At 34.6% G+C, this 26,342-nt stretch overlaps 1 protein-coding gene and 2 long non-coding RNA genes across 6 annotated transcripts; all 3 read left to right on the forward strand.

The window, feature by feature from the left end:
- Positions 1-8,715: 8,715 nt before the first annotated feature.
- LOC149933610 (uncharacterized) lies at positions 8,716-13,412 on the forward strand. 2 transcript variants are annotated; one of them, XM_090155569.1, is made up of 3 exons: positions 8,716-8,859; positions 10,319-10,489; positions 11,054-11,227. In XM_090155569.1, exons 1-3 carry the CDS (start codon positions 8,799-8,801, stop codon positions 11,152-11,154), a joined length of 333 nt encoding a protein of 110 aa, XP_090011695.1. In that variant the 5' UTR covers positions 8,716-8,798; the 3' UTR covers positions 11,155-11,227. The 2 variants fall into 2 exon arrangements, with proteins under 2 accessions (XP_090011695.1, XP_090011694.1); XM_090155568.1 differs by lacking the exon at positions 11,054-11,227 and adding an exon at positions 13,086-13,412 and having other exon boundaries at positions 8,719-8,859.
- LOC149933611 (uncharacterized) lies at positions 10,496-10,852 on the forward strand. The gene is made up of 2 exons (XR_016472805.1): positions 10,496-10,590; positions 10,670-10,852. It is a non-coding gene; the product is annotated as an uncharacterized LOC149933611 (long non-coding RNA).
- A 2,987-nt stretch (positions 13,413-16,399) lies between the features above and the next one.
- LOC149933612 (uncharacterized) lies at positions 16,400-19,633 on the forward strand. 3 transcript variants are annotated; one of them, XR_016472802.1, is made up of 5 exons: positions 16,400-17,511; positions 18,634-18,764; positions 18,840-19,101; positions 19,160-19,289; positions 19,353-19,633. It is a non-coding gene; the product is annotated as an uncharacterized LOC149933612 (long non-coding RNA). The 3 variants fall into 3 exon arrangements; XR_016472803.1 differs by having other exon boundaries at positions 19,372-19,633; XR_016472804.1 differs by lacking the exon at positions 16,400-17,511 and having other exon boundaries at positions 18,297-18,764.
- Positions 19,634-26,342: the final 6,709 nt, after the last annotated feature.

Consider the following 26,342-nt stretch of genomic DNA (forward strand, 5'->3'; position numbering starts at 1 on the left):
AGAACTGCTTTCTAGACTATCGTCTCTGGAATCGAAACGTTCGGACGCCAGCATTATCCGGTGCCGAATCAACCATCAGGCCTACTCGAATACACCATCAAAGTACCTTTTCAACTTAGAGAATAATAAAAAGAGTATCAACACCCTGAATTCGATCGAGAGATCCGACGGCTCGTTCACGTCCACCCCCTTAGACTTACTAGTGGAGACTAGGTTGTACTACGAAAATTTATATAAGAAGGCAAAATCGGACACGAGCCTAATCCCGAATTATATTAACATACTTCCCGTACTCGACGAACAGGCGTCGACTCTTTGTAATAGTGAACTTTCAATATCTGACTTGGACAATGTAGTTAAATCTCTTCCACCCAATAAATCTCCTGGCTCTGATGGTTTAACCAATGAACTTTTAAAGTTTATGTGGCCTAAAATTCGCAATTTGCTACTGCTAGTTTTTCAATCATCAATTAAATTTAATAACTTACCCGATAGTTTCACCACATCCATTATAACGTTAATTTATAAAAAAAGGTGACCCCCACCTTTTAAAAAACTTTCGGCCCATTTATTTACAAAATAATGACAATAAAATTTTCTCGAAATGTTTCGCACTTAAATTATCTCCCACCCTATAACAGGTGATCCATCAAAATCAGACGTACTCGCTACCGAATAGATCTATTCAAACCAACATCAACACCCTAAGAGACGTCGTTGACTATGTGAATGATAACCCCGATCAGCAGGTAGCCGTGGTCTCTCTCGATCAAGAGAAGGCGTTTGACCGGGTGGACCACGACTATCTGCTATTAATTCTCGCCCACGTTGGCATTTCTGGGGACATGTTTCAATATATATACCTCAGCTATGCCAACGCCGGTGGACGAATAAAAATTAACGGAACTCTAACTTCTCGCTTTAAGGTTACTTCTGGTATTAGACAAGGTGACCCTCTATCTAGTCTCCTATTTATCCTATCTTTAGAACCCTTTCTTCGTCATTGTCACGGGACCCTGGCAGACCTTAGCTTCAAGCCATCGTTTATTTCCAGCGCCCTCGTCTACATCTGTTTTGCTGACGATGTCAACATCTTTTTGTCAGCGAACAGAGGTTTTGACGTGCTCGCCACTGAATTCAGACGCTACTGCGAAGTCAGTGGCGCTCGGTTTAACTTGGACAAAAGCAGAGGGCTATGGCTTGGGGCTTGGTCTGGTAGGACAGACACACCTCTTGGTCTGTCTTGGTCAAGAGACAAGATCAAAATTTTAGGAATCGAATTTGCTCCCAATGAGAATTGGCAAAAAGATTTCATTGAACACTTTTTAGGAAGACTACAAGCTAATTTACTATCAAAAACCATATTTGTCGAATCCCTTTCCTACAAAAGCAGAGCACTCTTATGTAACAATGAGCTCAGTAAACTATGGTACCTTTTACCTTGTATATACTTACCTGATACCTATATAAAACAGATAAACTCTTCGTGTAGTCGTTTCATTTGGAACGACAAGCGACACTGGCTACCTCTCCAAATTCTCTTCCTACCTTGTAAACACGGTGGTATCGGCCTATCTGATCCCCTCACCCAAACCAAAAAATTTCAAATCCAAACAGTAAAACGAATCTTAAATAAACAAAATCTTGTGGAAACCGAATTATTTATCTACAATGTAAAAAAAGCGAACCCCCAGTCCTATGGACTTGAGGCACTCGCCTATAAAATGGAATATTCTAAAAACAACTCTCAAAAATTTTATTGCTCGTTATTAGACACTTGGAACGTTCTTGGCCCGGATATACTACCCCCATCAAATTTTTGTGAATTACTCAATGAACCCGTTTTTCAAAACCCTTTTATTACCACGCGCCTAGAACACTATTGGCAAAATTCTCCTATACGCTTAGTTATAGATCTTATTAATGTTCGCGATCGCACTTTCAAAACCATTGATGACATCTTTGCTACTATTAAACCAAGAATCAGAAATGCAAATAATCAACTCGCCTTTCTTATTTCTGAAATTACCAAAATGTGTCCTAACTTTAAAAATTCGCTCCAAAGACGAACTATAAAACCTGCACCATTAGCCGTAGAAAGTCGGCTCACGTATTTAAATACGGATAACAAAATTCCTATCTGTATGACAACTATTTCCAAAACACAAATCTCGAAGGTTTGCTCTATTAATGTAAACGTTATCGATAAATTCCCACCCATTGTACAGTGTGTGGACCCGAGGGGTATACACTGGAATTTCTGCTGGTCCAGTACATTTAACTCGCAAGAGAATAACCTCATTTACAAATTTCAATTCGGAAAGGTCATTACCCCTAATACTGCCTCTAAGGCGTTTTCAAATTTTAAAAATATTTGCCCCTTTTGCAACGTCACCCCAGCAGACTTTCTTCATGTATATTTTACGTGTTCCACCGTTATAAGTTTTTTAAATTATATTGAAAAAATCATTCGCACATTTGACACCGAATTCTCATTAAATGAACAACACTATTGGCTTTCAAACCACGGAAAAAATAATTTTTTTGATGCTAAATGTCTAATTATAACCGCTGCTAAATTATCCATCTACTCCCTTTCATTGTGTAACAAAGTTCTACAACACCCCTTACCTTTCTTAAAAAAACGCTACAGAGAGAAATTACAACAATTTGTGTTAGTCGAGACGTACAAAAAAGATTTAAATCTAAAAAACATCGAACATTCACTAGAAAAAATTAACATTTGTGAAATAGACCCGGGCTAAAGCCCCAATTCCGAAATGTTTGAAAACAAGCTGTTTTGATTCAGCTTTATCTTTCCCGGCAGATCTGTGACACCATCGTTTTTTGGATTTTTCTTATTCTACAAGTTATCCTCTTCATTTTAATATATTGTTTAATTTTTTCTACTTAGTGGTTCGGCCACTAGAATTAATTACCGCTTTCGCTAATTGAATTTGCATCATCGTATGTTCTCGCTCACACCAAAGAGGTTCCCTTATTTTTATGGATTACCTTTGTACCATAATCTGCGTCTAATTACATTCTTTCTTTTGGTACCCTGTTTGCCAATTTTGACTAAGTAATTTTCATTATTTTTCATTATTTATTTTGTTAATTAATATTATTAAATTTCACTATTTGTATAGTTTTTCGCGCGTTTTTTGAAATTTGTCCCTCCATTCTCAACCTTTTGAACCCTTGCAACAGGACTGCACTGCCGTGCAAAGCACAAAAGCATTAACGACCAAAACCAAAATATGGAGAAAACCCGCGAAATTCAAACTTTCTTTGCCTTAAGATACCCCAACTTACTTCTTTCAAGTTTATATAGAATACTTGGATTTTTCAACTCAAATTCTATTCTGGTACTAAACAATTTACAGGCCAAACGATATTTCAGAAATATCATTAAAACCATGTCTTAAAACGTGAAAAAAAATGCGTTTTGATTTGACTTTTAAAGAAAATAAACACATTAATGCGTTTTTGGTTTGAAAATAATGCAAAAACCTAAAAGTCATTTCCTAAGAACAAAAATTTTAAATTCGAAAATTAGTTCAAAATTGAAATTAATGTATAAAATAAGGAGAAATAAAACCAAAATCTGTAAATCGAAAATTTGGTCGTTAATGCTTTTGTGCTTTGCACGGCAGTGCACATCTCTATTTTGCTGTTTACCAACAGGGCTGCTTCTTCAAATTTTTATGACGTGTTTTATTATTCGTATTTCATCTGGGGATTTTTGATGTGGTATACATTATCTTTAGCCACCGTATCGTAATTGCATTTTAAGCACTATTTTCTTAACTCACATTGTCAGCTCATGGTTTATTTTAATTGCCACCACATTGTTTTTATTTTACTTAATCACTATGTCCTTTTCTTGCCAGTGTATATATAATGTCAGTGTATATACTTTGTCGGTATATATTTTGTCAGTGTATATACTTTGCCGGTATATATTTTGTCAGTGTATATACTTTTCCAGTATATATTTTGTCAATGTAAAACTCTTTACTCAGTGTTTATAATTTTAGTCAGTGTATATAATTTCAGTCAGAGTATATAATTTCACTCAGTGTATATAATTCTAGTTAGTGTATATAAGTTTTAGTTAGTGTGTAAAATCTTTAGTCCACTTTGTATCACGCTGCTTACCAGTATTCTCTAACTTTTTATGGGTGCGTTCGCGCTACGAGTAGAACGTTTCGGGACATTTTATATATTGTAACTCTCGGATAATGGCGGGCTCCACTGACCGCTGCCTAAGGTGCAAAAAACAGTTTTTCGGCAAACAGCGTAAAGTACCTTGTGGGAAATGCAACCAACGCATTCACCGTGAATGTGTTCGCCACCTAACTGATGATGAGTTCGACGCGCTTTGGGATGGCACGGATCCTAAAGTCAGTAAATACACTTGCCCTGCCTGTAATAGCAAGATTAAAAAGAAGAAGAAACTTTTAGGGGACGGAAGTCAATCTACCCGCGCTTCGGTCAGCGGAAGTCTCAACAACGACTCTCCAGCTAATTCAATCTGCTGCACTTTGTTTAAGCTTTATACCAAAATACAAAGGCCCGTATTTCACGAAGTTAATAATTAAAAATTGATATTAAATAATCCTGTAACGCGAGCATCATTTCTAAGCTTATTTTTGGAGTAGGAATCGATAAAAAATAGGTTATATCGGCACATCATTATCCCTTTAAATAAGAATGTTAAAATATTTTGGTCCCCAGATATCCGTTGAAAAGACTGTACAAGTTCCCACATCCAAAACTAAAATTTGTGCAATATTTAAAATTTATACGTTAAATGAACAGACCAATATTTACTATTAAAAGTATTTTAAGTGGTTAACTAGACCATACTAGAAATAAAGACAATTAATGAGAAAGAATCTGTCAAATAACAATTAGTTTTTAAGTTTTAAACAATTATTTCATATAAATAGCCTTAATTAATTATAGATGGAATGTGATTAATTATTTACCATCTCGAGGAATTACATTCAACCCAGAGTCATGACAAGAGTTTCTTGAAAATGAAATTAAAACATTCGGGGCTAACATAAAGGGAAACAAAAAATGAGGGACTGAGACTGCGCGAAATAATATAACAGGTCGGGACATTGGACAAAGGATATAATTGGTAACGAAATAATATAAAACTTAAAATATAGAAATGATAATCAAAAAAATATAAAGATCGTACTTAAGTTCTAGTTGACGAAGTTGACTTGATAAATCTTGACCCGCACAAAAATGACTTTTTAAACCGCACTATAAAGAAGACACGCACATAAAGCGCAAATATTTAACTTGAAGATGGAAGACACTTAACTAGGTTAAACTATTTACTAATAAAGACTTGAAAATAAGAGGACAATTAAACTAATTAATAACTAATAAACTAAAGACAATTATAAATTAATCTGATCAAAAACTAAACTAACTTTCAACAATTAAATTCAACTAAAGACGAAAAATCAAAAAGGATAAATCTCAAACTAAATATCAATATTACTTCAATTCCATATTCAAAAATCAATAATCATGTTGATACTAATCGACATGGGTTTATATACTAATTTAAAAAACTAAATATCTTAAGATACAAAAAAAATAAACTATTTTAGAGTTTCTAGAATTATGGTCACTAGCGGTCGACGTAGTCTCTATTTAGAAGTCTAGTTCGAATTTGAACTGGGTAGGAAATAAGGAAAAATTGTTTATCTTTTTCATTATTCACGCCCAGAAAGCGAACGGGTCGTGTTATCTCCCCCCGCCTAAGAATATGTTCGTCCCCGAACAAACAACAAACACAAAAAAGGGGCATGATACTGACATCCTTGTTATATAAGGTTTTTATATGGGATCACCATATAAAAGATCACACAGTAATCTGTAAGTAGGATCAGTTTCGGGTTTCATGAAATTTTGTTCAACTTTCATTATATAATAATTTTTCTGTTTGTAATAGAATATTTTGATTGTCCTATCTATTTTAGGTGTAAATTTCAATCCAAGTATTTTAGTTTTGGATGTGGGAAGTTGTACAGTCTTTTTAACGGATATCTGGGGACCAAATTATTTTACACATTCTGATTTAAACGTTCTAAGGTTGATAGCTGACCTTCAAAGTTATAAATCGAAAGTGTGAAAAGTATGTTATCGATGTATCACAAAAATTATAATAAATTATTTCAAGTTGAAATTTGACAAATTTCAAAGCCTTCTTTCAATTCTCGCGTTAATTATGAGCGTGTGTATATTTAAAATAAAAGATTAATTTTCGGATGTGGGGACTTACATAGTCTTAGTTATCCATATGTGGGGACGTTTGCACACTTTAAAGAAATTTTGTTAAAGTTTCTTAATAATTTTTCTGTTTTTAATAGAATATTTTGATTGTCCTATATATTTTAGGTATAAATTTTAATTAAATTATAGAAAATCATATTTAAACAGGATTGGAATTTTTGCATGTGGGTACCTCCATGATAATTTTATCCAACAATCGGATCATTTAAAATTACACACTTTCGATTAGAGACGATACATAAAACAATAAGATATTCATAATAGATATGTTGGGACACATCTTTATGGTTATATCGTAAATATTTCTAATTGTATTATTTTCAATTTTATTGTTTAAGTTTGCTTTTGTTTCATTGATTTTGGTGTAAGAATAAGTTTACACTCGAATATCATTTTTGTGTGTGGGGACCTCCATGACCTTTTTATCCATCATCCGGGGACATTTAAAAACTTACACATTTCATTAGAAACGTTATTCTTAGGCAATTTAAATTTTGTGTTTGTAAAATATTTGTTTTTAAGTGGGGACTTTCACAATCTTCTTAATAGAAATGTATTGAATTTTAACACATCTTTATGGTTATATCGTAAATATTTTTACTTGTATTGTTTTTAATTTTATTGTTTTAGTGTGGCCTAATTTAAAAGATTTTTATAGAAAATCATATTTAAACAGGATTGAAATTTTTCCATGATCATTTTATCCAACAATCGGAACATTTAAAAACACACACTTTCGATTAGAGACGATACATAAAACAATAAGATATTCGTAGCCAATTTAAAATTTGTGTTTGAAAAATATTTGCGGTAAAGTGAGGACTTTCACAATCTCCATAATTGATATTTTGGGACTTTTACACACATCTTTATGGTTATATCGTAAATATTTATAATTGTATTGTTTTCAATTTTATTGTTTAAGTTTGCTTTTGTTTCATCGATTTTGGTGTAAAAATAAGTTTACACTCGGATATCATTTTTGTGTGCGGGGAACTCCATGACATGAATATCTTGCTGCTTGAAATCTACCTCGACAGCAGTAGTAACACCATATGATAGTACTTCAAGTTTAAGACACGAAAGTTGAATATTTTAGATTTGTACACAATGCTAAAAATAATCACCCTGTATTTACATAAATATAAATACAAATGTTATTTATTGAAACTGCCCACGACAACAGTCAAGGCATAATGAGATAGTACACCAAATTCTAAACGCCTTATATTGTAGATTTGTACGATAATATAAAAGTAATCACCCGGTATGTACAAAAAATATGACTGTTGCTGCTTGAAATCTACCTCCACGAGATAGTACTCCTAGTTTAAGACGCGTAAGTTGAATATCGTAGATTGTTTCGTGAATTTAAATAATAAACACCCTGTACTTCTAAGAATTACGAATGATGTTTATTTAAACCGCCTACTACAACATTATAACAAATATTCAAACAAACACCCTGTATTTTCCGGAAATAAGGCAATGGGATTCTTGACATTTTACGCGTAGAAATGTTCATTATTTATTTATATAAGGGGACATTATATGTGGGGACATTCATCTTTATATGTGGTGATCTAATATTCTACCCCCATCTATCCATGGCCAATGTAATTAAAATTGATTTTTGGGTCCCCAGATATACTGTGAGAAGACGAACGAGAATGGTTTCGTAGGCCTGGGGACATCGCTCAATTGTAACTGCTAGCGACATCTATGAGATCAGTGTATATTCCGAAGTCCCCTCATTTCAATCAAAATTACCTACCACGTCGGAAGTGGGGACTTTTTTGTAATTTTTTAACTAAGAGTAGTTGGGCTAACTAACTAATTTTAACTATTATTGTAAGTGGGAACCTAAAAATGTACCCACTTACAGAGAAGTCCCCACTTTGTGGGTGAAAAGACTGCCTATCGCCCCACATCTCAATCATGTGCGAACTCTCACACACACACACACACACACACACACACACACAGGATGATTGTAAAACCCCTCGGAGAGGTAAAAAGAACTAGAGAAGCAGCTGACGGTTGAATTCGGTTAAAAAACAGACAATTTGTTGACATTTTCGTTGTTAAGTTCCACGAAATCCGTGCAAAAAATTAATGTAATATTATTTCTAATATTAAAATCCCAAAATATTAAAATCTTTGCTTTTTAAGCCTAGAACGTGTACGCGAGGCTGTAAGTTCCATTATTTCCCTACAATAAGCAATATTTCTCAAATTGATTTAAAATGTAAATTGACAATTCAATGAGTACAACTTTATTAGTTTTTGTTATTTTATATTTTATTGAAATAAGTTTTAAAAAATAAGTGGTAATTTATATTGTTTCGTGGCTTTACTCGTGGCGTTTTTTGTTTGGAGTAGAAGGACTTGACTTTCAATTCGTTCTAGGAAAAGGCATATAACGCTTCTTAGTGCGAGAAAGTTACAGAAAGTGGTTTCAAAGTATCTTGGAAATGAACTGTGTGGTTTTCGCAGCGTTCATACTTAGCGCTCTCTATCCTACGAATGCTGAAGGTAAGTTGTATTGATAAGGTTTTATCTAATATGTATTTCGAAATGTCTGCCTCCCTAAAGACTTCTACACATTTGCCCTAGTGCGCCAAACGTTTCAAATATACATTCAATGTCAAAATTACGTGAATCGCTCTAAGGTTTTCATTTATTTGCGTGTGAATGGAGAATTTGAAATTGGAAACCAGAATAATCTCTAATGACAGCCTTCAAAAGCACACTTTATGATATAAGAGACTTTAAGAATGTAAAATCTAGCCACTTGGCTTTTACAATTTACTTTTCGCCAGCCAAAATCTGCTTATTAAGCGTTAGTCTAAGTAGGTTTTTGTAAGTGTACCGTATGTAGCCTAAAACGTTAAACTCGCCTGATGATGAAATTTATCGAGGTATCAATTATAAATAAAATTGAAAGTGAAAAGAACCCGGGCAAAATCTCTTTTAATCAAGGAGGAAAATTACGGCTTAGTTAGTTTAATTTGTTTTGGCACTGGCAGTTGCGAAGGGAAGCGGATTTTAAGGTTAGATAATCGAATGGCACGTGCTTTCTGCTTTTCTCGCTGTACTGGCATCCGCAAAGAGAAGTGCGTACACAGAAAAGGGAAGCAAAAAGCGTGTGCTTACATATCAACTTTTATCGCTGGCAAGCTTGATCACTTTTGTTGCCACGAATAAACATTCAATTTATTTTGTAAATGTTTAAACAGCATCTTTTCGATTGGATGAAAATAGAAACCCAAATTAATGAGAAATACGTTTATTTGCGATTATCAGCTGACTCTGTAGTAAAACTGCTGTTTTTTAAGAAAAACAAGGAGTTTTCTTGAAACATTTTGTGGATTGAGTCAACGACAAAAGTTTAATCCTTCTTTGTTTTAATTAATTAAATAAATCGAGGAAACGGACATCCCTACTCCAGATGGTAGACCGGTTAATGGTGTAGTTCGTCGTTTCTGGTAGAAATGATTGCATTCGGGTTCAATGTAGTTATTTTTCTTTATATCGTCTGCTTGAAAGAAACACAAGCGCAAAGCAGGGAAACTGAACAAGGTCCTTTGTTAAGGCTGCTACGCGACTGTTCTCGATGACCTTTTCTGATCAAAAAACAATTCGCATTCTCTAGATGAGCGTTTCTCAGCTTTTGCCTCCGCAAAAGTTTTGCGTGATTTACTAAAATATTTAATAAGGCGCTATAATGGACATTAATACTTACTCGCTCTTCTCATAAAATCTTTCTACTACTACAGAAAATGTGATTTTTAGTACGCTTTGCCATTAATAGATGGAGGTCAAACCACTTTCGACATAATTATTGCCGGAAGGTGCTTCTACATAGAAACGCTTTCTTTAAAGGTTTTGTCAGTTTGTGTGTTTTTCACATTTTTAACGAAAGCCGAGATTGGCTTTCAATGTGTTTTCAGCTTAAGACAAAGCGTTGATAATTTCTGTTTTCATTAAATAGACTGTCCTGATCATGAATTCCACAAACACCCCAAGCACCGTTGTACGGATATGCATGATTCCGGTTATGGACGGACGATGTACGTATGCACCATTCCGTGTGAAACTGGTGGAAAAAAATCTATAACATGCGTAGAAGGAAAGTGGCTCGGACCCTTCGATCACTGCGGGGGTAAGATTTCACACTGAATGGCGCGATAGTCCGGAGCCAAGCACAACCATTTTCACATTTGATCATTTCTATGTAGTTTCATTGATTCATCTCTTAGAAACGTTCGAAATACTTTTTTTATTCTTCTTAAATTTTTGATTTCTAAGATTTGTGGATGAAAATTATCTCCTCCTTTTCTAGCGAAAGCTCTCTTCCCATACGCCACGATGTCGTCTGCTTCTTCGTCTTCTTCGCGACTGTACCAAATTTTGGGAAGACGACGGAACAGAGGACGTTAGAAGTAGGGGAAGTAGCTCTTCACACGATAGGAAGAAGGAAATTTTCTCTAACAGACTTTTAGAATCGACCCTTAGTTTTAGAAATCTGCCACATTTCAGACTCTATCTTGAATTTAGGTTGAACGGGTTACGAAAGATTACACTTAAGAATTATTATTATAATTATTAATTATAAATATAATTTTTCTAAGCACTTTGTTTTAAATTATTATTTTGTTTGAATTGTGGTCTTAAAAATGAATTAATCTAGAATTACAAAATTTTCATGGTTTGTGTTTTTATTAAGATCTCAATTTCGAAGAAATTAAAAGGTTCACGATTTCACCGATAGATGGTAGTCAAAAAGTCAAAGAGAAAGTTATTTTGTATACTCAAAAAGGTGAATAGAAATTACTTCTATGGAAAATCCCAATTTCTCACAAGATTTTGAAGTCATAAAAACGTGTTCATTACAATTCAACCATTTCCCATTAAATCGAAATGTAGGCAAAGCCTCTAGGTTATATTCACTTGACTTCACAAACCAGTTTGGTCGCATTACAATGCTCTGTACAATGAAAAGTTTTCATTTTTAAAGCGACACCTTTAGCTTATCACTGGGAAATTGCTCGAGTATAATCAATATTATCAAATACGCCTCTTCATTATTTCTAATAAAAAATGGTAGAATTATTATATAGGCTATAATAAATCAATTGTTAAGTTTACGCAATCCTCACAGAATACACAGTCATAAAACCGTTCTCTTAAAGCAAGTGTCGGGTCGACGTCAAGTAGCTCTTTTTTCCACAGATGCCGCTATCTTCGTAATCAAAACAAGTTAGTTAGTTAGTTAGTTACGCTTTTACCCAAAAGGCGGGTACTTGTAGGTACTCCTCGCGTTGATTGGATCGTTTTTAAATTGGTCAATGACATAAATTTCATTAATTTTAAACTATATTTTTACAAGGGATATATAGTTTAGGTTAAAGCGCAATAAATAAAGTATAAGTTGTTTAAATATAACTCTCCAATAAGGCTCTCTGACGAGCAAATATAGGTTTACCAAAGAATTGTGCTCAGTGCGCAATCACAACTTCCATGCGATTTGAGTGACTCCTTGGTAAGCATTTCACGAAGGAGATCCTGAACGTCGTTATGACTTTTATCACTGGCCTCGTGTGATGTCTAACGAAAACCCGAACCTTCTTATTCTTCTCTAAGTGGCCATCCATCAAGTATTCCTTTTCTGCCAAATCATCTGAGCTGGCAAACATTTTAGGTGCTTCTGCAGAAAGAGTTGAACCGCATTTCTCTGGACTATGATTTCCACAGGACGGTGCCTGGATCAGTTGCAGACCTGACACTGATGGACGTTTTCCACTGGGGCTATATAAAGGGACGAGTGAACAAAAGACACGTGACAAGCCTCGAAACAAGATTCATCGGGCACGTATTGTCGCAAACGGACCTTTAATCGAGCTTTTTTTGAACCCATTGAACAAATTTAAATGAATGGTATATTGTTTTCATTACGAAAACATTTTTTGCGGTAGAATAATTTAGAGATTTTTCATGGCCTCATATTCTAGAGAGAAAAAAAGTTGTGCTGTGCGTTTTTGAATTTTCCATGCAACTTTCTCCGTGTAATACTTTGTCTACTAAATTAAATTTCCCGGTAGTGCAAATGAAATACGTCAATATTAAATAAATACCCTGAATATCGACATTTTAAGTTTTGTTAGAGCAATTTTGCAAAGGCATTGAACAATAGCATTTCGGGCTTCAAGATTTTGCACTTTAAAAAAAATTTGGATGTTCCATTTAAAGTCTATTAGAAAAATATCTAGGATTTTTAAACTAAATTTATCTTTTTCATTCCAGTATTTTTAAAAAGAATATCTACGAGTAGTTTCTTTTTCGCTCATTTAATAGATGGCGCTTAGTAGATGTTACTCTTAGTAGAATAAATATTCGTTTAGCCCGGTCGCTATTTACAAGTTTGCAAATACAATCTTTTGAGAATCCTATATCAAATATTTATTTTCAAGCCACGTCAAATACCAAAAAGAATATATAAACTAAATTGGCACTTTTTAAAATGAAATACCAAATAATATTTCGAATACAATATAATTTAAGTATTTGATTTAAGAACCAATTATTTTGCAAACTATTTGAAATAAGAAAACTATCCATCACCCTTTCGGAATATTCAGCTATTTGATCGGAAAAGGGAATATTTTATCAGGGTTTATTCGTTTTCAGGAAACTAATATTTGATTTATTTGATGTAACGAAATAAATTTTACACCCGGAAAAATAATTATCGTTGACAGAGTGCCCATCGACAGACGACGGTGACGAAAATTGCCAGCGCACATCGTGCAAAGGAATCGGATTGCAAAAGGCCAAATGCTATTCACTATCTAGGGTCCATGGTGACGAAACATGCCAATGTACTTGCAGAGCGAAAATATCCAAATGGCATAATGCATCAGATTCTGACTGCTCGAAAATGAAATGCTTTGACAATTCTAAAAAGCCCAGATGTGACCATTTTGAATCAGGAAGTTGGAGTTCATCTTGGCAAATTTGTCAATGCTTTTAGGCTCAAATTTAGAGTCTTCGGACACTAACAGCAAATAAAATAAAAATAAATATAACTGAATATTTATTATACGTATACCTCGACTAATAATTATTCGGGATTATAGAGCATATGAAGGCGCAATTTAAACTAGGGAGAATGAATATGGTGTGACGCTCAGGGTCTGGTTTTTCGACCAGAACGGGAGTGGAGGATGGAAAACGTCAACGGCGTGAGCTTCGTGTCAGTTTGGGCACTATCGTATCTTTTTTAAAAATGATACTTTTTTGATCGATTTCAGAAATATACCTTATAATTCTATAAATTTTGATACGATTTTTAACCGCAAAATTATATACAAATTGATTGGTTGTGATTTCACGGATTTTTATCGATAGAAAAATTGATATCGGAATAGTGATAGTGGCGTTATATTTAAAAAAATGAGAGGAATAAAATTGATCGAGAAAAGTTACTCATCTTTGATTTTAAATTGATATTTAAACATTGCGGGGTTTTGAAAAAAATTGGTCGCGATAGTGATATTGGCTCCATCTAAATGATTTTGACAGGTAAAATGATAGATTATAACAAAAACAGTTCTTCGAACTGAAAAAACCGTTTAGAGCTCGTTAGAGGTGCGGCCTTAAAGGGACATATATTATTTTTTTAAATAGACGGATATACTTGGAAACTATGTATGCAACATATTTATAGGTGGATTGTAGGTAAAAATGGGCGCTGAGTTCGACAACAATAGTCTTGCGAGTGTCAGGGTGGGGGTTGCCCGCCATACGGCTTGTCGATAAATAAGTCCAGTTTATGACGCTTATGGGAATATAATTACAGATCTTGTCCTAGGGAAATAGATTAAACATTCAAATGCTACGGATTTATAGGTTGTTTCTAAGCGAAAGAGGTGCAGTGAGTTCGAAGTGTCTCGCCAGTGTCAGGGTGGGCAGTGTGCCGCCAGAGGGCGGTTATCGATGAATAAACACAGTACAAAATATGTAAAGTTTAATAACAATCGTACAAGCTTATTTATTAACATAAAAAAATGAATTAAAGAGCATAATGACGTCACATTTTCAAAAAATTAAAGTAAACAATATCTAAACGTACACAATGTTGGCGAAAGAGCTAGGCAGTTCTCAATATTCCAAATAGGTGAAATTTCACTTTCCAATTTTGTTTATAAATATTATTTCCGCTTTGTTACGTTTGAAGGTATTATAATAACTTCACTTCTATTGTTATAAACAAAAAGGCGTAAAATCCACCCGAAAACCATTCGGTTAAAAATTGCACGGTCCTTTAAACAAAAACGTCACGTCCTATATTACTCCAGGCCATAAAAGTAGTGAAATCAAATAACGGGCAAGATCTGTAATTACATTCCCATAAACGTCATAAACTGGACTTATTTATCGACAAGTGATGTGCTCTGAAGTAATATGCTAGACCTTGCGCGTCCTAAGTGTTTTACTGAGTTAAAATCCTTTGTACAACCACAAAACATTTCAAAGAGAATAGCTAATATTAGAATCGCATTGTATCAAATATATTATTTAGATCGAAATATATAAGGCCTATCTACTTTGTTTAAATTTATTCTTTTACCTTAAAACCATAATTAAATAAAGCAGACAAGTTGTTGACTGCAGTAATTATGTCACTGCAGTCAACAACTTGTTTCCTTTCAGTAATTTGCCAGTTTCAATGGTTTACCCCCATTTCGCCCAAAATAGTTCTCCCAATTCCCATTTCTCCCAATCCCATTTCCCCCAATCCCATTTGTCCCAAAATAGTTATCCCAAATCCCATTTGTCCCAAAATAGTTATCCCAAATCCCATTTGTCCCAAAATAGTTATCCCAAATCCCATTTGTCCCAAAATTACACTTGGTATAAACATGAATCTAAGTTTTATTTTAATATGCAAGTACATCAAATTTTGCCCATATGAATATGGTAAACCTAACCTAACCTAATCTAACCTAATCTAACCTAACCTAACCTAACGCCAAGTCAATTCACATATGGGCCCCTTCCTATTTTATTAGACAATGTCGTCAAAAAATATAATGCCGTCAAAATGTTACGCTGTATTTTTTTCGACATATCGACTCGTACCGATGAGATCTAAAACCGCGCAATTACCATATATTTGGAAAATAATGATTGGGAGAAAGGGGAATCCATATTTTTGGGAATATTGATCGTTGGGAGAAATGGGAATCAATTTTTTTGGGAAACTTGATCGTTGGGAAAAATGGGAATACATATTTTTGGGTTAAATGAACTCCGGTTCGCAGAAATGGAATTGGGACAAATGGGACACCATGTTTTTGGGAGAACTGATAACTTTGGGGGAAGGTAAAATTGGGATAAATGGGAACATACCGTTTCAATAGTCGCACCGCCAACTATCGATAATGTACAGAAATGTTCGAGTACCACTAGTACGGACAGTTTCAGTAATTTTTTCGAGTGTTTTTATTTTATCTCGGTTGGCCAAGGTGGTACTATGAGCGAGACAAGAACTAAACACGTTCCAAGGTTTATTTCACTGCCAAGTTATGTTGACTCTGATTATTGAAACTCGTTTACTATGCTTTTAAGGTAAAAGAGTAAATCTAAACAGAGTAGATAATATAACGAAAGAAAACTTTAAAGTCGGGAGGTTGAAATGGTCCCGTGATTAGGTAATGCTGCCATCTACATCCTTTTTAGGAACTAATTCTTGATATTTATGCTTGCCTTTCGTCCGCTACGTTGTAAATTTTATGATTTGTTCACTCTTTATACATTCTTAAGAAAACGTTTTACCTTATATTGACCTTTTTCTTTAATTAACTTGGTAAATTATTTAACTGATATTGTATCATTAGAATCGTTACAGCTAAGCTAAGAAAACTTGTCTCTTCTAATATTAGCCATTCTCTTTGATATGTTTTATGGTTGTACAAAGGATTTTAAATCAGTAAAACACTTAGGACGCGCAAGGTCTAGCATATTACTTCAGAGCACATCACTTGTCGATAAATAAGTCAATTTTATGACGTTTATGGGAATATAATTACAGATCTTGCCCGTTATTTGATTTCACTACTTTTATGGCCTGGAGTAATATAGGACGTGACGTTTTTGTTTAAAGGACCTTGCAATTTTTAACCGAATGGTTTTTGGGTGGATGTGGTATCGTGAACGATTTTCACAACAGCGTCTAGCACACCGAAACTTACCATTTTCTTGGCAGGGCCAAAAGTTGGAATCACCGTGTATCGTAGAATGCACATATCCACATTTGTGTCAACATTTAAATAGTTCATTTTCCAATGAAGTTTTAAGACTGTCTGAATGAATAAGGAAGCTGGTATGATTTCCCATTATTGAGAGATGGCCTTTTTTATAGCGTACTCGTGTGTAATTGAACTTTGAACTGAAACCACTTACAGTTTATTTCAAAATTAAATTTCCTAATACGCCTACTTGAAATGTTTTGAATAAAACAATACACTTCACTTATTTAATTTGAGATAATATAGAAAGATTGAATATAAATATTTTCATGTATTATTTCTACAGAGAGAAATTCTGGGCACTTAAATAATGCACAATTCATGTAATATTGGTAGTGATACTTACAAGACAATGGAAAACGCACTGACGATAATTTGTTTAATTTGGGGCACCCGGAATCTTCTACGTTGATAACTTTTTTCCGAGACTTTTTAATAAATATTTTTAATTTTCTAGTCCTTTCGTCAAAAAGGTTTCCGCCTTAAGTGAAAAACGTGCCAGAATGTGTCCCAAATCTTCGATATCATAGTCTCCCTCGTTCCATTGAATTCCACATATACATCTAGAGATCTACGAACAGAGAGATTTGTCTTTGACACTTAACTCACTATACGGAAACGGAGGCTTAAACGTGAAAGCATCATTTTCGCCAGTTTCCAAGCCTAGAAACGCCTGTTCTTTAATTATATATTTGTTTTTGGCTCTTAGGAAATTTACTTCAATCGCACATAAAAAATCGTTGGACTTATTCAATAGACTCAACTTATTTATTTTAACTCTCGATAACACAAGCGAAAAAAGTTCTACTTAAATTTTTAACGTTTTCTTAAGATTGATGAGGACCAAAATGAACTGATGGTTTACTTGTGAGAAGTACGTTCTTTTTATACTTAATTTCCGAAATTTGCGCGTTTCATTTAACTATTTTCTACAAGATTATAGTCATCCCCAAATTAAGCAAACCACGGTGTCCTGTTCATATATCCTGCCAGAAATTCGATACCGCACCGGTGTTCCGTGCGAAAAATACTATACCACGATACCATATTAAAAATAAAGCGTCTTACACTCCACGTTTTCTTACGAAGAAATGATACCCTACGTACCACTGACAGTCCGGTCCCAATTATCTCACCACGATACCCCACGATACCCCACGATACCCCACGGTCAGTGAAACCCCACGATACCCTATGGGAAGTGATACCCTCGGTCCCAGTTATACCCTGTGGACCGCTGACAGTCCGGTCCTAATTCTCTCACCACGAGGCCCCACGATACCTCCCCGGTTAGTGCTCGGAATTCCTACAACTTTTATCCAATGGATAAGGCCTACTATATCCAAATGAAGATTGTTTAGTTGAAGAAAATAGATTTCGTTTACTAGTGAATAAATGCATTTCTTTAAAATTTATATTTTTAAACAATTATTTATCTGAATAATATTTCGCTGTTCATAAAGAAACTGTTGTTTATATGTTTTAGGGTTTATGTTTTTTAAGAAATAGTTATTCACGGAATAATGGTCTAAAGCAGCTTTTTTCTTTTAGCGAACTCAAACCTTCAAAAACGTATATTAGGTATAAATATATCTAAATCTTAAATGAACAATAGGCGAATCCATTTACGAAAAAAATTCACGACTGGATATATTTAAAACAATTTGAAATTTTTTATTGGTAATGTATTATCTACATGTACAAAAGAAAAAACGGTATCGCTTTTGTTTACTTTTATCGAAATCGAGAACACTTTTTTAAGAGACCCGATCTCCATGTAGGTATAATTTGAGGTCGTGGTCGGTTAGTAATATCAGAGAGAATTTAGATAGGGAGCGGCAGCTCCTACCTTTAACAGTACAAAAAGGGATGTCGCCCAAACACACGGTCGCGTCGAGATTATCTGGCCAGGTTAACTTCCTGTCACGTGTCAACTCCGTTTTCTCCTAGATTCTTATTGGTTGCTTTTCTTTTGATTTTACGCGTATAACTGCAGCGCCATCTGGCAGCGGTATAGAGAACGTTTGATCATTGTCATCATTCTGCATTCTATCGAGCGAGCTAATTTAAATTTTCTCTGAAATATATTCAAATTTTCTTACGATTTGGAAGGTTTATTTTCTAAAAGTAAATATTCATTGCGTTTAAATATATCAACTTTTTCCAATTTTAATAACATTATTAAATGGTTGTATCTTATAGGCGAGTCAAATATTTATTAAACTATCCAAGGCTTAAAAAAAGCCTCAGCGAAATGAGCGAATTGTCTGCAAATATGGGTCTTGTAGTTCCAAACAAAACTCGACTAATAGACAGAGACCTTGGAGTCTTTTTCATATAGTTTCCATCAGCAAAAAAGGAGACCGAAAAATGTCAACGGTGGGTTCAGGCAATGTGGTTGAGAAGACTACTTTATCCGATGTTTCTCTATGAAAATGAAAACAATAAACGTTTGAACTTGAAGGTAAATGAAACCATTTTTTGGATGCTTCAAGAAAATAAATGTCATTCTTTAATTTTAGTGGCTAGAAAAAGATAAATATTTAGAAGATTGTGAGAAAGATGTTACCAATTGGCCTGGAGATTTTGCCAACAGCGAAAGGAACAAAATGTTTTTAAGCGCAGCAACAATTGAGGGTCTATGAATGATTGGTACAGCTATAATAAATATTTATTATTTTAGTGATAGTAAGATTCTTTTTTTCTCAATTACAGCCGTTAAATTCCTTTTTAGTAAAGGTGCAAAATAAGTGTTGATGCAGCAGTTATATCAAGATCCTCTTGAGCAATACTTTGGGAGGCAGCAATGCTCGTGTGGTCGAAACAGTAATCCTTTCATTGGGTTGTTTGAAGCCAGCATGGATAAACTTAAAGCCTTATCTTGACTAGTCATAGAAGCGGTTAATGGCAATTCCAGAATTTTCAAAAAAAATGGTTACATAATTTTATTTCAATTCAACTTGAAACATCTCAGTTTTGAAAAATAAAAAAATATAATATTGATCTTTTGTGAAACAAAATAATGCGTTCTTTTTCAGGTCGTTTTACAATACAAATTTGATTGTGTAAACAAAATTAGCCTAAATTAATCTTTACATAACACAAATTGAAAAAAATTTATATCACTAGAAATATCACTTAATCTTTCCGTTGTAACATTATTCTGATTCTTCACTCATTATGAATAGGAAAATTTATTAGGAATACATATTGTAGTGGGAAATTTCATGATGAAGGTAATAATTGTTGTAAAGTTCCAAATCGGGTCTCCATTTAAAAAATTATACATTGAATTATCGTCAATTTAAATTGTACTTTGAGAAGAGCTTGAGCTGTTATTTGTTTTAATTTCTGGAATGTGAATGGTGGGAATTTCTTCCTTAGTTGGAGATCCTTTACTTAATTGGTTTTTCTTCAGAGGAGATTCAAGCTTTTCCTTCTGCGATTTTTTTCTTGCCAATATTTTCCTCTACAGGCTTTTTCTTTAGAGAGATTAGTTTCGTAGACTCTTTGGACTTTTCCATGAAACCCTTTCGTAACGCTTAATTAGCTTTAAGGGCTTCTTTGGTTTCATACTGATATGTCCCGGACTAAACATTTTCCTCTAGTATTTACAAATGCATCCATAAATAATTTTGGTTCATTTAGCTTCTTGAAAGTATACTGTAGACAATGGTATACAGCACCTAAATAAATAATATCATAAAAAAAGCATTACGAAATATTTTAAATTAAGAAACAAAATAATTACCTTTTAAGATGAAACACATGGCTGTTCAAGTTTGCTTAGGCCAGAGAGCCGAATTTCAAATTTGGTGCTTCTATCGTCGATCGTTTAGCTCCGCCTCTTTAGGGAGGTTACAAAAGCATCATATCGGAAACCGACCTGGCCTGTTATTTCGATCACGTGGTTTTAAGAGCGACAATTCAACCCCCACTTTCCGCTCCCTATCTAAATTATCTCTGGTAATATACATGTAATATAGCATAACATGGAACAGCCACGCAGAAAAACTTGCTGAGGTTAACGGTAATAGTTAGTGTAGGGAGCTGTTGGCTCGCGTGGCATGAAGGGCTTGCCACCACCCTCCTACGCATTGTAACCCGGCTTCCTGTTACTTGATCACGCACAAGCAACTTTGCTTATGTGGTCGAAGGTGGTGCCTTGGGTATTAGCTCTATTTAAAAAAAAAGAAAGAAATATGGACACATTACCGGCGTTATCATAGATATAAGAAATGTATATAAAGGTCTAGATAAATTTCGGGGCGTCGAAGCCTAATATAAAATACGGAATTGACACCTAGCAGACACCGAGGAAGGCACGTGACCAAGAGCTCTAGCTCTCTTAGCATTTTAGTACTAAGTGCTTGACCTTTTCGCAGGCCGTAGTCTTTAGACACCATCTGTTGGTGACTTTGAGTATAATTTTTAAGCAGGAGACAATGGCTCTCGCGACGATAGCACGAGCTTTCTTACCGATAGATAGCGCCTTTTAAGGATAGCCTGCAGAAATTACGCGTTTCTGCTAGCTGTCACCTCCGTATTCACTCCCTTTGAAATATGTTATCTAGACCTTTATATACGTTTCCTATATCTATGGGCGTTATACTGAAAAATCCGCGGACGGAACTTCTAAACAAGTGGCAAAATATCTTTATTGCGAAAAGTTAGTGATCTATTGTATATTTTATAACCAGTATAGATTATTATTATTTATAATATTTTAGATACCGGAATTTTTTTAAACAGCACTACCTACACCCAAGGTCCTCGGCCGAGTATAAGCACGGGTAATTTATGGTATCACACCGAGAAGAAGCATCCAGACAAGCTATCTAATAGCAATTAAAACAAAAACAGTTCTTCGAACTGAAAAAACAGTTTAGAGCTCGTTATAGGTGCCGCCTTAAAGGGACATATTATTTTTTATATTTGATTAATTTGTCAAATTAATTGAAATAGTATTAAAAAATATTCCTGTAAACAACAGAATGACGTCATTCTACATTCAAATCACAGTCCACTGCTCCTCCAATTTTTAACACAAAATCTTTGGTCAAATTTTGCCTACAAAGGTATCCATATTTGAATTCTTCACTACTCATTTAACATTAATTTTTTTAAATTTATTATTATTAGTTTATTAGTTATTTATGGCAGTAATCTGCAACAAAAATTAAACTAATAATAATAAATTTTAAAATTTTAAATGAGTAGTGAAGAAAATAAATATAAATATGGATACCTTTGTGGGCAAAATTTGACCAAAGATTTCGTGTTAAAAATTGGAGGAGCAGTGGACTGTGATTTGAAAGCAGAATGACGTAATTCTGTTGTTCACAGGAATATTTTTTAATACTATTTCAATTAATTTGACAAATTAATCAACTATAAAAAATAATATATGTCCCATTAAGGCCGCACCTCTAACGAGCTCTAAACTGGTTTTTTTTTCAGTTCGAAGAACTGTTTTTGTTATAATATATACCCATTTATGAGAAGTGGTGGTTTAGAAAATTTGGTTGAGTCACTCTTGTAATTTTTTTTTAAATATTAAAAATGAAATGTTTGTATCTATAAACGTTTGTCGATAATTAAGCCAGTTTTTCAAAAAATAAGGAAACAAAAATAAATTTTTGTAATATGAATCGTGTACCCGTGTGTAGGTGCTGGTTTGCTCAGATTTAAAGAGTGTTATTTAATATTTTTAACAATATTTTTACCTCTCCGAGGGGACAAAGTCCCCTAGGAGGGGTATTACAATCACCGTGTTTGTCTGTGGGTCTGTCTGTGGGTCTGTCCGGGCTGCGAACGCGTTCGCATTTTCCGTGCAAAGGTTAATCATTGCGTACGCAGTTTCTCGAAGGGTTGGCAAAACCACCGTGTGACGGTGAGCGTTAACGGATTTATTTGCAGTTTGGTTTGGTTTGGATGGTGTTTTTCCGTTAACGCTCACCGTCGTGACGGTTTTGTGTATTACGTTTTTGTAATGTTTATGCGTAGGTTGTGAATGTTGAGTTCGTGTTATGACGGTTGTGGGTGTAGAGTTTGTGGTGTTTGTGTTATTATGGTTGTGGATGTTGAGTCCGTTGTGTTTGTACGGGCGTTTTCTCTGCAGCTTCTACTTAATGACTTTGGGACGGACCGAGTGCTGAGTGTTATGGCAACCTCTCAACGTCCAATGGCAGGGTTTCCACCAATTGTTCACGGTATTCGTCTTAGTGTCAATTTGCGAACCCGGGTCTGCTGCGTGCCAGAGATTTACTCTAACAACTGAGCCACCGACGCCTGCTAAGCGACGGTGTTTGCTTTGGCAAAAGTCCTTTATGCTGTTATGAAGTTAATAACGTCAATTTATTTTATAACATTATATAGATATATGATGTATATATTAAACTTATAATTAATTAACTTTGTTAATGTAAAATACTATCATAACCAGGAATCGAACCCGGGTCTCATTGTTACAATGCGGATGTCTTACCGCGGGGCAATGACGTCCATGTTGTTATTAAATAGAACGAAATTTCTTGTTCCATTTAAATTATTGCATCGAAGTAATTCTAATGTAGCATATTCTCTGTTGATTAAAAACGAAAGCGCCGCCCAGGTTTCGAACCCGAGCCCTTCTGCATGGCAGGCGAATGTTCAACCACAGAACCACCGATAGATGTTACGCTTCTTTGAAAATTATTATCTCAGCTTAGCGGAAGAGTATATTAATGGTTTCTAAAGTCTAAATTTTTTACGTATGCAATTTTAAAGGTCAAATCTTGTTTTAGCGCAGTCAGCCGAGATAAGAGGGTTAAAGGGTAGACCCTGTGGGTGGTCCACTTTGTTAGTTTTTTGTTATTTATTTACGGGTTTCATTATCGACCTATATATAGTTGTGTTAATGCAAAAGCGATAATTTAACGTTTATGGCTTTAAGAAATGTCGGTTAGTCAAGTGGTTCTCTGTGCTTTGTTGATGGTAAGGTTTTTGCTTCTTGTAAATACATTTGGTGTGGATATTTGGATATCTACGATTTCTAACGCAGTCAATGATTTCCTGGGTGTGCGAGTCATTATATGATATTGGAAATTGGACGGTATTGGTCTTTTACGTTTTTAGTAAATAACTCTGAATTGCGGAGATATATCTTTAAGGGTCATCTCGAGAAATTAATACCAGTAGGGACAATTCTTCCGAGGAGAGGTATATTTTGGCAAGCTTGCCAACTTGTTGGAAATACTACTGAAATTAAATACTATTATAAATAATTATAAGTGAAAAATATAGCAATTACAAATTGTTAGTTAATTTTTTATTACTAGATGGCGGTATAAAAATTGGAGTAAATGTTCAAACTAAAATTTTAAATACTAACAAATTTAAGCAACATTATGAATAATCAATTTATATTAAGTGAAAAATACAGCAATTCCGAAATTCTTAATTATATTAAGTGAAAAATACAACAATTCCAAAATTCTTAGTTATTTTTTTATACGAGATGGCGTTGGGAGCCTAAAATGAATGAAAATTACAAGAGAATGAATTCTAGGAATATAAGCAGTGTTCAACGATTTGCAATCTAAGTACAAGGTAATAGATAGTAGGTAAAAAGTTATTTGTGTCTAAGGTTTATGTATCTAATAATGGTTAGTGGGAAGATACTTTTATCTCGTTAGCCTATAATTATCTAAACGTGCCATACTGTTTATCTTTTGATACGTTTTCGACTTTTATTTTCGCGTATCAGATTGTATCTGGAATACCTGTTAATTTAAAATACAGTATCCAGTAAAATGTAATTTTATTTAAAGGTCCAAATATCTGTAGCTAGATAATAGGTACAGTTTAGATATAGATATCGAATCTTATACGTACTGCGAGTAGCGACACAAAATTTAACCGAAACTTTCAAAGCAGAGCAGGCACACTCCGAATTGCAACAAACCTAACTCAAGACGTCAATTCCGAAAGCCAGTGGGTGAGACTTTTCGTACCCCCTAGAAGTCAACTATTACTTCAACGTCATAACGTCGTCTGTTTTCTCGTCTTCCCTTGTGATTAGGATGTGAAGTAGCCAGGGGGAGGCACAGGAGCACGTGCCCCCCAAAACGTATGGTTGTATGTACCTTTTTTGTTTTGTTTTCATTAAGGCCCCCCGAAATCAAATCCTGACTACGCTACTGATTAGGATAGAAGGGGCAGGAAGACGCTTGTGGCCAGTTCGCCTTCATTTTATGGAATAGGACTATTTTCCCCATCTGACCTTTGGAATCCATCATTTAAGAAAAGAAGGCCCACGTATAACGTAGTCTTCTGCAGCGCTTGAAAAACTGATTTGTAGCCCCATTCAGGAGCGTGCTTAGAAATGTTATGTTCAAACCTTTTATCACCATAAATTTCTTTAGTTTTAGCCGCTCTGAAATATATCTTAGTTGGCTCCCCCTTCCTCCAAAAATGTGTTTATATTACCTTTGATGGATTATTATTAATTTCTGTACAAAACAAAATTCTTGAAAAACAAGCCTGACACATAATAATACGGGTATAATATGTAGGCCTAAGTAGAATTATTTACAATTTGACTACTTCATGTTTTTTTTAATTGTATGAACACAGCAAATTCATATACACTTAGTTTGATTTACAGAACATTTTTGTTATTGTATTTTAACATTAGCATTGTTTCGAACATGTGGTCATCTAGTCGGTTACGTCTGGGCGTTTGGATTTGTCCACCAGAGCTAAATGCTCTTTCTACGGCGGCAGACGACGGCAATATGGTGTTGTACTTAAGGAAAATGCTTTTTACTGTGGGATATTGATGTAAAATGTTTAAGTCTCCACTTCTGTTCTCCAAGTACGAGAGGACTTCCATTGTAATTTTGTTATTATTGGAATCGTGGTTCTGCCTGTCGTCAACATTATTTAAAAATGAAAAGAACGTGTCTACGTCATTATTCGATTCATTGCTAGCAGTTTCGCTTTTAGTCAAAGTATCGTGTTCCGCCGTATTTGGAAAACCGGAAAACATGGTGGCTTCCTCTAAGAACATTTCTTTTACCTTTTCGAGCATATAGTCGTCTTCACTTTTGGATAGCCACTGGAGTTCAAACTTCGGTAACGACACGGTAGATATTATATAAGGTTTACTCTCAGGCTGATTTAATGTTAATATGTCCGCAAACCGGATATTTAGGCCTTCAGTGACTGCCTTTATCAAAGCGGAACATTATCCTTTTTTGTCCAGACAAGCCAATGATAGTTTTATTTGGTACAATGTAGGAATCACTAGGCCAAGGTAACTCTGTTCTTCCCCTTGAAGTAAGTCTAAGGCAGTAGCAACTGGTCGCATGATAGAAAGGTACTCTACAATGAAATCAAAATCGGGTGCTTGTAACTGAGATTGACCAAGAATATCAGCAATAGCGGGTAATTGCTCTCTCGAGTTAACAATTGCCAATAGGCAATCGTAGAACGAGTTCCATCTTGTAGGACAAGGGACGGGTGATCGTTTAGGTAGAATATCACTAACATAATCAGATGCTTGGGTCGATCTACTAAGTTTCTTCCAGATGGCGCAACATTTCCCTAAAGCCAAATTGTACCGTTTTTTGTACCCAAAATCCTTCAAAGCCTTTTCAGCATCTGTTGTCGCTACCAAATTTAGTGAGTGCGCAAAGCACTTTAAGTGTTTGGGTAGATTTG

This window comes from Leiobunum rupestre, chromosome 8 (assembly GCF_980474605.1).
Source record: "Leiobunum rupestre chromosome 8, qqLeiRupe1.1.hap1, whole genome shotgun sequence".
Classification (NCBI taxonomy): domain Eukaryota; kingdom Metazoa; phylum Arthropoda; class Arachnida; order Opiliones; family Sclerosomatidae; genus Leiobunum; species Leiobunum rupestre.

Coding starts and splice junctions, on each gene's coding strand:
- LOC149933610 (XM_090155568.1), top strand. CDS start 8,799: ATGAACTGTGTGGTTTTCGCAGCGTTCATACTTAGCGCTCTCTATCCT. Junction 8,860..10,318: donor CTATCCTACGAATGCTGAAG/GTAAGTTGTATT, acceptor TTCATTAAATAG/ACTGTCCTGATCATGAATTC. Junction 10,490..13,085: donor ACCCTTCGATCACTGCGGGG/GTAAGATTTCAC, acceptor TATCGTTGACAG/AGTGCCCATCGACAGACGAC.